This window comes from Pristiophorus japonicus, chromosome 12, assembly GCF_044704955.1.
Source record: "Pristiophorus japonicus isolate sPriJap1 chromosome 12, sPriJap1.hap1, whole genome shotgun sequence".
NCBI lineage: Eukaryota > Metazoa > Chordata > Chondrichthyes > Pristiophoridae > Pristiophorus > Pristiophorus japonicus.
Genome location: NC_091988.1, coordinates 125,588,355 through 125,603,051, shown reverse-complemented (window position 1 = coordinate 125,603,051; position 14,697 = coordinate 125,588,355). Strand labels below are relative to the sequence as shown.

The 14,697-nt window shown below is 47.1% G+C and overlaps 1 protein-coding gene across 1 annotated transcript in view; it reads right to left on the bottom strand.

The window, feature by feature from the left end:
- Positions 1-14,697, bottom strand: part of sycp2 (synaptonemal complex protein 2) — a 1,164,109-nt gene that overhangs the window by 1,033,618 nt on the left and 115,794 nt on the right. The window contains exons 5-6 of the mRNA XM_070894856.1: positions 13,793-13,817; positions 244-329 (exon numbers count right to left, since the gene is read on the bottom strand). Of these exons, the coding sequence (XP_070750957.1) occupies positions 244-329; positions 13,793-13,817 (111 nt within the window). The remainder of the gene's footprint in view (positions 1-243; positions 330-13,792; positions 13,818-14,697) is intronic.

Sequence of the window (14,697 nt, the reverse complement as noted above, 5' to 3'; positions counted from 1 at the left end):
CTCCCCTACCCTCTGTACGTGTATTTTCCCTCCCCTACTCTTTGTACATGTGTGTACGTGTATTTTCCCTCCCTGTACACTTTGTTCTGTTCCTTTTCAAATGCGGTTCATTTGTAATTAATTGAGGCATGTGTCAGTACGTTGAGATTGAGACACAGCCAAGAATCCCAATCAAAACAGTTTTATAATACTTAGTAAGCTCTGCCTTAATGAATGCACCAGTCTGTGCGTGTTCTGTCTTACCTCTTCTTGAATGTAAATAGTAACATGGTCATCAGTGACTATGGAGCCTATTCGATGGAGGAATGCATCAAGCACCTGACATCTCCCTGTTGACATAAAAATCACCACATCACCAGCAAAAGTTTCAGTTCTATAACAATAGTTCAATTTCATTCTCTAGTACTTGTGCAATTATCTCTAATTATTCCATTTCATCCTGTAGTAATAGTACATTTATCTTCTTGTACTTGTACAGTTACGTCTCACAGTTGTTCCATTTCTTCTGCTAGTACTTTTCAGTATCTAATAATTATTCCATTTCATACTCTAATCTTGTACAGTTATTTATAATAATTGTTTCATTCCATCACCTACTACTTGTACAGTTATGTCTTCTTATTCCATTTCATCATCTAGTAATTGTGCCATTTTGTCCCTTAGTACTTGCAATTTCATTCTCTAGTACTTTTACAGTTCTCTATCAAAAGTGTTCCATTTCATCCTCTACTTCTTCTAGTTAGTTAACAATTCTCCCTTTGATCCTATACTTCTTCATACAGCCCAGCTCATAATTAACTTTTAAAATGTCAATGAACAGCAGCAAGTAGACATCAGCTAGATGCAACTTAAAAAATCAAATTGAGATCTATCTGAAATAGAAAAAATCTGGTCTGAATGACATTTTTACCTCTTAACACGTATATGTAGGCTAGTGGCATACTGACCTAGAAAACCTATACCCCATCAGACTGAAAGAGCCCTTTAGCCACATTGCAGTTTGTGCGTAAACCTTTTAAAAAAAAATGCTAGAATTGACCACAAAAGATCTCATTAAAGATCGTGTTGAATGTCAGTATTTCTGATGAGAATCTCTTACTACAATATAGATTTTTGTAATATTAGCCCAGCATGTCTGTGTTGGATCTTTGAAATAGCTATTCAATTAGTCCCATTCGCCTGCTCTTTGCCCACAGCCCTGAAAATTTCTCCTTTTCAAGTGTTTATCCAATTCAGTTTCGAAAGGTACAACTGAATCTGCTTCCACCACCTTATCAGGTAGTACATTCTAGATCATAACTTGTTGAGCAAAAAAAAATTCTCAGTTACTGCACTGGATTTTTCTCAATGATCTTAAATCTGTGTCCTCTGGTCACTGACCCTCCCATCACTGGAAACAGTTTATCCTGATCTACTCTATCAAAACCCTTCAAAATTTTGAACAGCTATAACAAAACTGTCCTTAACCTTCTCTGCAACAAGAAGTTGCCTTTAACATACTAAAACAAGCCAAGAAGCTTCACAGGAGCGTTATCAAACAAAATTTGACAGCAAGCCACATAAGGAGATATTAGAACAGGTGGCCAAAAGCTTGGTCAGAGGTAGGTTTTAAGGAGCGCCTTAAAGGAGGAGAGAGAGGTAGAGAGGCGTGGCGAAGAGGTTTAGGGAGTGAATTGCAGAGCTTGGGGCCTAGGCAGCCGAAGGCACAGCGGCCAATGGTGGGGTGATGAAAATCGGCCATGCGCAACAGGCCAGAAATGGAGAAGCACAGGGATCTCAGAGGACAGTAGGGCGAGAAGAGGTTAAAGAGGTAGGGAGGGGCGAAGCCATGGGGAGATTTGAAAACAATGATGAGCCTTTTAAAATCGAGGTATTGCTTGACCAGGATCCAATGTAGATCAGCGAGCACAGGGATGATGGAGGAATGGGACAGTGCCTTCTCAGGATCAGGATGTGATCTTGAAGCAGCAAAGGCAGAGAGCCTGGCAAAGCAATGGCTTCTTAAACATGGTCACTTTATGTAGACCCATTAATTGGGACTACACCTTTGAAGTGATTACTTGCCAACAATAGGCTAATTCAAATTACAGCTCAGGAATTAATTGGCTCTGCCTTCATCCATGGTCTTTGATGTGGCACAGCATTGCAGGTTTTTTTTTTGTATCATCCCGGAGGTGTGACACAGTCCTTTTTACATTCATCAAAAGACTCCATTTTCTGTTGCATTTTAATCTATATAACTTTTAGTCATCCTGGAAGCTCCCTTAATGTGGGAATTTGCTTAGTCGGTACCCAAACGATCTGCTCTTTGAAGGCCTTCCATTGCTCATTTACTGTTTTACCCGCTAATCCCAAATGCTCCCGCACGGAAACGTGCTCCACTTAATTCCCCAGAACTAGATCTAGTAGACAGGTCTCCTTATGTGGCTCGGTCAAATGTTGTTTGATAATCACACGTGAAGCGACTTCGAACATTTTACTATGCAGGCACCTATTTGGTGTCAACAAAAAAAGGCGTTCAGGGCATTAGGCCCTTTGCATATGCAAATAAAGGCCCCGACGCTGGCTGCAATCAGGAAAGCCAGGCCTCCATGAGGCCTAACCAGTGGTCCTTAAAGGGACGCTGCAGGCCAGTACCAAATATACTTGTGAGCATGGAGCGGGAAGGAGCAGGATTGCTTTACCCGGCTCCACTACAGTCCCACAGACTGTTGATGACACCCCACCAATTCCCCACCCCCAACCGAAATTACAAGCCTCTTCGCTGGTGAGCTGCCTAGGGACACCCGAGGCCCAATATCGGGTGCGCCTTGGGCAGGCTGGCACCATCAAATTTCTAGGCCAGTGCATCTTCCCTGATTCCCCAGTTGCCTGTGTGGAACCAGACCAGAGAGGTTCTATGGAGGGTCATGTCATAGTGATTTTTCAGGAAGACAGGTAAAAGATTCTCAAAGACCTACAAAAATGTTTAGTTCTATTTGTTTGTATAAGGACGAGTTATTTCCTGTGTGTTTTATGTTGCTTTTGTAACTATTTCATTTCTGGAAAAATTTGACAAATGCGGTGGTCATCCAATGTGTCTTCGTTATAAAATAACATCATAAAAAAGTTAATGGTTAGTCCTGTGACCCAATATCCCATTCATAATACGCACAAGGTTGCGAGCTTTAGCAAGCAGGACACACTGATCTGCTGCGAATATTAATTCATTAATTCAGTAAGATTAAGGCTTACTCTATATTTGAGAAACAAAGCTGTAGTTGCTATGTAATTCAGGAGACAAACTTCTGAGAAGTACAATTCCCACAGTACATTTGTTCTTTTTGTCCTCTTCGCTCTTTGGCCATTTTTGTTTTCAGAGCTTGCTTTTCGGTTGAAGATTTGTTTGGCTGTTTCATATAGTAGAGCAACCATCCTTAAGATAGCACCACTTCTTCTTGGGTGGTCCCTCGAATTGTGAATGACTTGCTTCCACGCTAAAAAGGGATGAGTTCGATGAGTTTACAGGTTTTTCAATGAAGGACCTAATATTCCGGATCCCGAACTACATCCTGAAGGGTGGAAGATGCCTGTGTGTGGATTTTTTTTAACGTGTGGTGACTGTTGCACACCAGCCACCACACGGGCTTGACAGAGCTAGGTCTTTGATACGTCCTTACTATACAGTATAAATGCACACGAGGCCCGTGCTTGAGAGGTCAGTCTGTGACCTGTCCTTTATTCCTTAGCACTCAAGTGATGAAGGTGGGTGGAGCTTCCCCTTTTATACCTGAAGGTCCAGGTTAGGAGTGTCTCCCACCTAGTGGTCAGTGTTCTCACGGTGTACAACTTAGGTCAGTTTATACATGGGTTACAATGCTGGTTGAATACATGACATCACCTTCCCCCCCAAAGTCTTATTGGGATCACAGGTTGAGTCTCTCTGGTGGTTTACGCTCCCTTGTAGAGCGCCTGAGTTGGGGCTCCGGTTGTTGGGCGCTGGCCTGAGTGTCTGCTGTTTGCAGTGCCTCAGGCCTGTCCGGACTGCCCACAGTGACTGGGCTCTCCTCCCTTTGGTTCCGGTGTTCGGTCACCTGTGGTGGAGTGAACTCTATCGTGTTCTTCCTCTGCTTCTTCTATGGGGTTGCTGAACCTCCTTTTTGTTTGATCCACATGTTTGTGGCAGATTTGTCCATTGGTAAGTTTAACTACCAGAATCCTATTTCCCTCTTTGGCAACCACAGTGCCTGCGAGCCATTTGGGCCCTGCAGCGTAGTTGAGGACAAAAACAGGATCATTTACATCAATACAGCGCGCCCTCGCATTCCTGTCATGTTAGTGATATTGTGACTGGCGCCTGCTCTCGACAATTTCTTTCATGGTGGGGTGTATAAGGGATAATCGGGTTTTGAGCGTCCTTTTTATTAGTAGCTCTGCGGGTGGAACCCCTGTGAGCGAGTGTGGTCGGGATCTATAGGCCAACAGGAGGCGTGATAAGCGGGTTTGTTGGGAACTCCCTTGGAATCTGAGCATCCCCTGTTTGATTATCTGCACTGCTCGTTCTGCCTGGCCGTTTGAGGCCGGCTTGAACGGTGCCGTTCTAACATGGTTAATTCCATTGCCTGCCATGAAGTCCTGGAATTCAGTGCTTGTGAAGCACGGGCCATTGTCGCTGACCAAGATGTCCGGTAGACCGTGGGCGGCGAACATTGCCCGTAGACTTTCTACCGTGGCAGAGGATGTGCTTGAATTTAAAATGTCACACTCGATCCATTTGGAGAAGGCGTCTACTACAACCAAAAACATTTTCCCCATGAAAGGACCTGCGTAGTCCACATGGATGCGTGACCAAGGCTTGGCAGGCCATGGCCAGGGGCTAAGGGGGGCTTCCCTGGGCGCATGGCCCAGCTGGGCACACGTGTTGCACCTGCGAACACAAAGTTCCAGATCTGCGTCTATCCCTGGCCACCAAACGTGTGACCTGGCAATTGCCTTCATCGTGACAATGCCCGGGTGCCCATTGTGGAGTTCTCTGATGAACACCTCTCTGCCTACTGTGGGGAAACCGCGTAGTCATGCCCCAGATGGGCAATCGGCCTGAATCGAGAGTTCACCTTTGCGCCTGTGAAATGGTTTAAATTTCTCAGGGCATGCCCCGTACGTGGCTGCCCAGTCCCCATTCAGGACACATTTCTTGACTAGAGACAATAGCGGGTCTCTATTTGTCCAATCTTTAATCTGACGGGCTGTCACGGGTGAGCCTTCGCTTCCGAAAGCTTCAACAGCCATGACCATCTCAGCACCATGCTCAGTAGCCCCCTCAGTGGTGGCTAGTGGGAGCCTGCTGAGTGCATCGGCGCAGTTTTCGGTGCCCGGTCTGTGCCGAATTGTGTAGTCATAGGCAGCTAACGTGAGTGCCCACCTCTGTATGCAGGCCGATGCGTTTGCATTTATGGCCTTGTTGTCAGCCAAAAGGGACGTTAGGGGTTTGTGATCTGTCTCCAGTTCAAATTTCCTGCCAAACAGATACTGGTGCATTTACTTTACCGCATATACACATGCGAGCGCCTCCTTTTCTACCATCCAGTAGCCCCTTTCTGCCTGGGACAGACTCCTGGAGGCATAAGCTACCGGCTGTAACTGACCCTTGGCACTGACATGCTGCAACACACACCCGACACCATAGGACGACGCATCGCACGTTAACGCTATATGACCCATGTAAGAAACTTGTGTTAACAGATTGTTGGAACATAACAAATTGCGTGCTCTATTAAAAGCCCTTTCCTGGCTGTCCCCCCAGACCCATTCGCGACCTTTGCATAGGAGCACGTGTAGCGGCTCTAGCAGCGTGCTCAATTTGGGAAGAAAGTTACCAAAATAGTTCAGGAGCTCCAGGAACGAACGCAGCTCCGTCGTGTTACGGGGTCTGGGTGCTCTCTGGATCGCTTCCGTCTTGGATGCAGTAGGACTGATCCCGTCTGCTGCTACCCTCATCCCCAGGAATTCTACCTCTGGAGCTAGGAAGATGCACTTCGCCTTTTTCAGTCGCAGATCTACCCGGTCCAGTCTGCGTAGCACCTCCTCCAGGTTGTGGAGGTGTTCTTCAGTATCGTAACCCGTAATGAGGATGTCGTCCTGAAAAACCACCGACCCTGGAATCGACTTGAGGAGGCTTTCCATATTTCGTTGGAAGATCACGGCGGCCGAGCGAATCCCGAACGGACATCTGTTGTACTCAAACAACCCCTTGTGTGTCAGAAGCTGACCACCTTCATTCGACTCACTCGCCAGCTCCTGGGTCATGTAAGCTGAGGTCAGGTCCAATTTTGAAAAAAGTTTGCCACCGGATAGCGTCGCAAAGAGGTCCTCCGCTCTCGGTAGCGGGTACTGGTCTTGGAGTGACACCCGATTGATGGTGGCCTTGTAATCGCCACATATCCTGACCGACCCATCCGCCTTGAGCACCGGCACAATCGGGCTCGCCCAGTCACTGAATTTGACTGGCGAGATGATGCCTTCCCTCAACAGGCGGTCCAATTCGCCTTCTATCTTTTCCCGCATCACGTACGGCACCGCTCTGGCCTTGTGGTGTACTGGTCTGGCGTCCGGGTTTATGTGAATCACTACCTTGGCCCCCATGAAAGTGCCAATGCCGGGTTGAAATAATGAGTCAAATTTGTCCAGGACTTGTGAGCATGATACTCGCTCCACAGAGGAAATTGCATTGACATCGCCCCATTTCCAGTTCATGACAGCAAGCCAACTCCTCCCCAGTAGTGCGGGACCGTCCCCTGGGACAATCCAGAGTGGCAACCTGTTCTCCGAATCTTTGTGGGTCACGACAGAATGATCTGCTTTGTGTCAGTCCGTAGCTGTGCGTCAATCGGCGATAATTTTGGCCTCCTGGCCTTGGATGCCCACAACTTTTCGAACTGTTTGATACCCATCAGGGACTGGCTGGCCCCCGTGTCTAACTCCATTGATACTGGAATGCATTGATACGTCCTTACTACACAGTATAAATGCACACGAGGCCCATGCTTGAGAGGTCAGTCTGTGACCTGTCCTTTATTCCTTAGCACTCAAGTGATGAAGGTAGGTGGAGCTTCCCCTTTTATACCTTAAGGTCCAGGTTAGGAGAGTCTCCCACCTAGTGGTCAGTGTTCTCACGGTGTACAACTTAGGTCAGTTTATACAATGCTGGTTGAATACATGACAGTCTTGGTCCAGAGGTAAGGATTAACCAAGATGACTGGAGTCCAGCTCTGCTGCACAGACCGAGCATGCACTCATATCGCAGTGTGGGCTGGCCCGTGCTGCCCCTGAGCCTTCACCTCTGCTGGGCCCCAAACTCACGCCTCTCCTGGGCCCAGATCACGTTGCTCTGTGTAGGGTTAAAGGAAGGCTTCTCTCCCTCGGGGCGGACTACCTAATATAGATAATCGACACCTCGCCCTTCTGTTGGGGTAAAAGGAAGTCTTCTGTTCCTCGGGGTAGATTACCTGATATAGATAATCGACACCTCGCCCATCTCCCACTGTACAACGACCACGGAAGTAAACACATGGAACCTTTAGGTTCAACAGGCTTAAGGTCGTGGAACCGTCAAAATACATGAGGTTTTGAATATAATTTATACAGGCTTTGGAGAGGAGCTACCCTCCTACAAAATCATCGATAGGTCTACTGCTATCAGCGGAGTTAAATTGATTTGTCAACTCTTATCAGACTGGCTCTGAGTGGTCTCTGCAACTGTCCATCTCCCATCATTGTGTTGTTCCATTATTTGTCCTCTGCCCAGTCTGCACGTCGCCTAAAGTAACTGTTCTCAAAATACTGGCTGTCTTATCTCTTCCTCAGAGACTTCTAATCAAAATTGTAACTGCTGACTTATATGTGTTACTAAGGTTAAGGAAACAGTTTTAATGCGTTATGAGTGTGCTATACCTACATAAGCAAGTGTTACATACACAGGCAATTTCTCAGACCCCCCAATACTGATTAGTTCATTACCTTCAGCATTGTTCTGACCACCTGTCTGCTACAATTTATCCCTTACGCTCTGCAATCTCTCGCCGCTCCTTCGCCCTAGCCATAGCAACACTGACATAGCAACAACTTTAATCTGCTGTACACTCCTATCCTTACAATCGCTATTATACCATGCACACAGAACCAAAACTCGGCTGTCCGTGTTCTAACTCGCACCAAGTCTCATTCACCCATCACCCCTGTGGTTGCTGACCTACATGGGCTCCCAGTTAAGCAACGCCTCAATTTAAAAATTCTCATCCTTGTTTTCAAACCCCTCCATGGCCTCGGCCCCTCCCTATCTCTGTAACCTCCTCCAGCCCACCAATCTCCGAGATATCTGCGCTCTTCCAATTCTGGTCTCTTGAGCATCCCCAATTTCCATCACTCCACCATTGGTGGCTGTGCTTTCAACTGCCAAGACCCTAAGCTCTGGAACTCCCTCCCTAAACCTCTCCGCTTCTCCACCTTTCTTTCCTCCTTTAAGACACTCCGTAAACCTAACTCTTTGATCTAGCAGTGGATTTTCTGTCCTAATTACTCCTTATGTCAATCTTTATCAAATTTTGAACGTTTTACCATGTTAAAAAGAAACTGTATAAATAGAAAGAAACAAGGACTTGCATTCATCTAGCACCTTTCACAACCTCAGGATGTTCCAGAGCGCTTTACAGCCAATGAAGTACTTTTTTTGTGAAGTGCAGTTACTGTTATAATGTAGGAAACATGGCAGCTAATTTGCACACAACAAGCTCGCACAAATAGCAATGTGATAATGACCAGATAATCTGTTTTTATTATATTGATTCAAATACATTTTGCTGTTGCTGAAGCAGGTTAGTGGGCAATAATCGAAACAGGGTGCACAGACATAATTCACTCATTTTAAAGTCATAGGGCTCAATTTTACCCAGTTATCTGCGCCATTGTTTTGCGTGCGCCGCATTTTTGGTGTAAACTAAAATCTCCAAATTTCCCCAAAATTTCTGTGTCAATGTAACTCAGTTAGTTACGAATTTTTGAGGTTACTATTTTGTTGCGTCATCATTTAACCTGATGTCGGCGCCAGGTCGGGGTGGTCCACATTCAAAAATTGGCGCAGAAAGACGCCATTGTTTTTAGGCGAAGTTTTGGAGGGAGTCAAGAAGGCAAAGAATATCCGTTGTGAAGCTTAATTTTTTTCAAAAGTGAAAAGGGAGAAAATGGAAGTCTAATGCAATTCTTTAACTTTTGATTTTTTTTTCCAAAGTACCACGCCACCAGTGAACGGCTCCTCACCGGCTCGGGAGTTGGAGCGTCGGCCGGCAGATTCGCTCCCTCACCAGGACACAGGGGCTTGGCTTCAAAAGAAGCTCAGGGGTGGGGGGTTGAGGGGGGGGCGGTGGAAGCCGAAGAGAAGGGATGAGAACCCTTGGGCTATACAGCAACCAGGGGGAGGGGGTGGATGCCGAGCCCGTGTCCGGGCGAGGGAGCGATTCTGCCGGCTGACCCTCGAGCCCGGTGAGGAGAGGTTCAGTGGTGGGGTGGTACATTGAAAAAAATCAAAATTAAAGAATTGCATTACTTTGTCTCTTTATTGAATGCCTAGCTTCCCATTGTAAGCAAGCCTATTGCGCATGCGCAGACCAGCGTATGGTCCATATTAGGGCGTCGACCTTGGGGAGAGAAAGAGGAAAGGAGGTGTGAGTGCTTTCTCCTGCTGTTTTGAGTTTCCTGCAAAGATACAGTTAAATTATGGGGGCAATATTGACAATTCCATACCTCGTGCAAGGCATTATTGTGCAGCGGAGAAGATTGATTGGACATCATCACATGAGGCACCTCAGAGCACGTAGGATGATGGGCAGGAGCCCTTACCCACATTGGGTATATCGAGACAGGTGCAGGTATGAACGCCTGAGTGAAGACTATGTCAGAAGGCTGCGTTTCCGCAAAGAAGTTGTAACTGAGATCTGTGAGATAATAAAAGCAGACCTGCACCCTAGAAGCATCAGGACGGCGGCTTTGTCAGTTGAAGTGAAGGTTACCGTTGCACTTTCATTCTATGCATCTGGATCATTCCAGGCAATAACTAGGGATGTGTGCGCCATTTCTCAACATGCAACACATGCTGACATGCAACACATGACTGCTGCACTATATGCCCGGAGGAATTACTACATAAAGTTCTTCGTGACCGCCCAAGAGTTGTGCGCATCTCCAGGATTGCTGGCTTCCCACATCGCCTTGCAAGCACCTTGGAGGATTCAGAGATGTATAGGAACAGAAAAGGCTTCCACTCCGTGAATGTGCAGCTCGTCTGTGACGACATGCATCGCATCATGGCAGTTGATGCGAGATACCCTGGGAGCACCCATGATGCATTCATCCCACGCGAGAGCCATGTTTCAGCAGCAGCCAGAAGGACAGAGCTGGCTGCTGGGGCACAAAGGGTACGGCTTCGCCACCGGGCTCATGACGCCCCTACGCATAACCCGGACGGAAGCTGACCGGGAATACAACATGTCGCACATTGCGACACGCAGCATAAGAGGACCATTGGCATCTTGAAGCAGTGTTTCCGATGCCTGGACCATTCCGGAGGCTGTTTGCAGTACTCCCCTGAGACTGTCGGTCAGTTCACTGTTGTCTGCTGGATGCTGAACAACTTAGCCATCATGAGGCAGCAGCAGCTTGTAGTGGAAGACCCACCTGAGGTGAGAGTGGCTGATGATGAGCAGGAAGATGCAGATGACGAGGAGAAGGACGAGGAAGCTATGCAACTACCTGAACCCAGAGCACGACAGCGGAGGAAGGCGGGCCGTTGTGCCCCTTTAATGATTCCTTGAGCCTTGCGCCAACAGCTCATCCGTGAACACTTTGCTGCCTGAAGGCTCAGCGGCAACTATTACAAATGAACCATGTTTACTGTTTGGACCTGTTCCGTAATGTTGTGTTGTGTTAATGGAACAAATAATGGAAATGATTATTCTTTAGTTCAAAAAGTTGCGTTAATAATGGAAATTATTCAGTTATAATTTAAAAGGTATTTTATTCAAAAGTTTAACCCTCGTTTGTACTTAACTTAAATAAAAAATATTCTTCTGGCAAACTTTAGTTTTCAGTTAAGATCATTTACAAACTTTAAAGATCACTTACAAAAAACTTTTAATTTGAGAACAGTTACAACAATAACAACAGCAGCAGCAAAGAAAGGCTGCTCCCATCTCTCCTCCAGCTTATTCCAAGACCGCCTGCTGCACTTGGTTTTGGTGACTCCACACCTGCCCGCAGGCGGTGGCGCAGTGATTCTCGGGTTAGTACAAAGCTTATTCTTTCCAGCATCTCAGGTAATGCGCATTTCTTGACGGCGGGGTGGGGGGGGGGGGGGGGGGCGGCGGTGATGGGGCGGTGGGTTTGTGGACAGGCGGTAATGTGGAAGGCCCGGCTTGGGTCTCTTCAGAGGCTGGTCTGGGGGTTGGAGTGGAAACGGCAGTTCATTCCGTCAATGGCCACGGGGTCTGGGCGTATTCCCTTATTGCAGCAGCTACTTCCGACATTCCCTCCCTCATGTGCCCCGACAGTGTCTCAACTACCTCCGACATTCCCTCCCTCATGTGCCCCGAAAGCGTCTCAACTACCTCCGACATTCCCTCCCTCATGTGCCCCGAAAGCGTCTCAACTACCTCCGACATTCCCTCCCTCATGTGCGCCGACAGTGTCTCAACTACCTCCGACATTCCCTCCCTCATGTGCCCCGAAAGCGTCTCAACTACCTCCGACATTCCCTCCCTCATGTGCACCGACAGTGTATCACCTGCCTGCGACATTCCCTCCTTCATATGCCCGGACAGTGTTCCCACTTCTTCCAATGGTCCCGATACCTCATCACCCACCCCACTGATGGTGTCCAGGAGTGATCGTATAAGGTCAATGCTCTCTGCATTCATTAGCATCATCTGAACCACAACTGTTACATCCTGCACCTCAGGAAAGTACTGTCGAGCTCTCCTTCCCCTCCTCACCCTGGGTGTGGCTCGCTTCATCCCACTGGGCCTCGCAGCCTCAGACAGTGGGGCGCTGGGTGTGTCTTGCTGCACCCCACTGGAACCCACAGCCTCGGATGGTGGGGCCCTGGGTGTGCCTCGCTGCATCCCACTGGGACCCGCAGCCTCGGACAGTGGGGCCCTGGGTGTGTCTTGCTGTACCCCACTGGAACCCGCAGCCTCGGACTGTGAGAAACCGTGGATTGTCCTACTACTCGTACCACTCAGAAAAGGGGCTGGCACCTCAAGGGACGGCACCAGCACCTCCTCCAGAGTGAGTACAACAGTGGGGCTTCATCCTCCCCCTCATGGTCTGGAAGATGGGATTGGAAGATGTTCTCCTCTTCAGGCTCATCCGCGTCAGAATCATCTTCAGCATCGGCTTCAGCCTCGTCAGGGTTGGCCTCAAGTTCTGCAAAATATAACAGAACAGATAAATGGTTAGCAGCAGAGGAGGGGGCAGGGTGGCATGAGTAGGCTCACACAGTGCAGGCAGCACGCTCATTTGAGGGACCACGATGAACGATAGCACATTGCACCAACTGAAATGTAGATGACGGTGACATCCCCATGAACCAAAGCATGGCTAGCCTGCGCTGTACTTAACTTTTAGCAAAGCCAGAATGTGGAATTTGCAGGATTTACCCTCTGCCACGAGTGTGGGCCCAGCTTGTGCAGTGGTGGTTGATTTTCTCCAGGCAGGACCCATCAAAGCAGCGACCCTCTCCTTCCAAGGACGTCAGTGGCTGCAGATTTGCCGGGCTCCTCCTGTTCGAGATCTCTCTTTTGTTGTGTGCCACCTTCCTCTGCAAAGATGAAAATATAACTTTAGAGAGGGTGTCTTTCTGCTGGGTGGGACATACAGATGGTCACATTTACAATTGCAATTCCAGTGAATAAATGAAATTATTACTTACACTAACTACTTGACCAAGCTCCTGCCACTTCTTTTTGCACTGGCCTCCACACCTTGGTGTGGTCACCATTGCACAGTAATCTTCTGCAAGTTGGTTCCAGCGTTTTTTCATTTCTTGTGGTGAAGCTTTTATATGACCTCTGCTGGTGTTCAGCTCGTGCCATTTGGCCTCAATTACAGTAACTAGTGCCTCCACTTCATCCTGTGAGAAATTCTTGAGCCACAATACATATTGCAGCTCCAATTTTTTCTAGTTCTCACACACAACTAGCTCTTTAAAAATGGCCAAATGCAGACCGGAAGGTGTATTGGGCATGCGCGCCCATAGCAATCACGTTAAAAACCTAATTTTATTTTTCGTGCATACGCAGAAGGGGGGGGGGGTCATCCTTTTTTCGGTGCAGACATTAGGCTCCACTCCCGAAGCTAAAAGTCAATTTCAAAAATAGAACTGGGAAACTTACAAGTTATTTTTTTGGAATAGTCGGGGGCCAAAGAAAATGGGTGTAACTCTTGAAATACACCAAAACACAGTAATGGGGAAAATTGAGCCCCTTCATTCTATCCTGACTTTTATATATTTCCGTTACGACTGACAATGTCGACATTTATATTGGAAACTAACGGTGTAAACTTGTCACACTGTAATTACATCAGTTGCATCATTGCTGCATTTCCATTGACAGAGAGGATAATTGCAATGCGATACATTTACGCAGCCAGTTTCCATCAGAAATTTGCAATGAAAAAATTGACATTTCTGTTAGAGATGAAAGATTTTAATACATTATATATACCGTAGTCAGTTTTAAGATGTATACCTATTCTATTTACATACCTTCTCTGTTGGTGTTGAAAATAGCCTAAAAAAGATAAGGGACAGTAAACAATATTTAGAGAGATTAAAACTTTGTTTCCAACCCTGTGGTACAATAGACACAAATATTGTTCATTATATATCTGATAGTTCAGAAAGACAAAACACTATTTCAAACAGCTGTCTCTTAATCTGCTCATACCTGAACAAGGTGCTAAACAGTCACCACTACTTGTGGTCATTGCTCCTGACGAAATGCCTAGAACATGGCCTTGTCAATACCAACACCTTTTCTGTCAGAGACACAAGTACAAGGCATCATGGCAGCATGGCAGCACCCTCGCTCCAAGCACTGACATCTGCTTGAATACGTCATCATCCGAGCGAGGGACCACAAGGACGTGCGCATCACCCGCGCCATGACAGGAGCTGACAACTACTGGATGGACCACCGCCTAATCCGCTCCGTCATTATCAATATCATCATCATAGGCGGTCCCTGTGCCCCTATAACTAATATGTAGGTAAACACGTAGCCATTTTGCACACGGCAAGATACAAGAAACAACAATGAGATTAATGACTACTGGTTGATCAATACAGCCCCAAAACAGCGACGGCAACAGAAACATTTGCCACAGGAAAATCAATGCAGAAAAACTCAAAAACCTGATAAGAAAGCCCTATTCAGCTAGTGCCTCACGGCTGACCTGGTGACCCTCGATGACACAAAGACGCAGAGTTCCCCCAGCGCCTGGTCTGCCCTCAAGGCCTCCTGCGAAAAGACACAGTCACTCGACCAGGACATACCAAGACTGGTTTGACGTGAACGACCAGAAGATCCAGGAGCTAATTAGCCGCAAGCGCAGGGCATTTCTGAATTTAAAATAGCAACCCAAAACGAGAGCAAGAAAGCAGCTCTACAG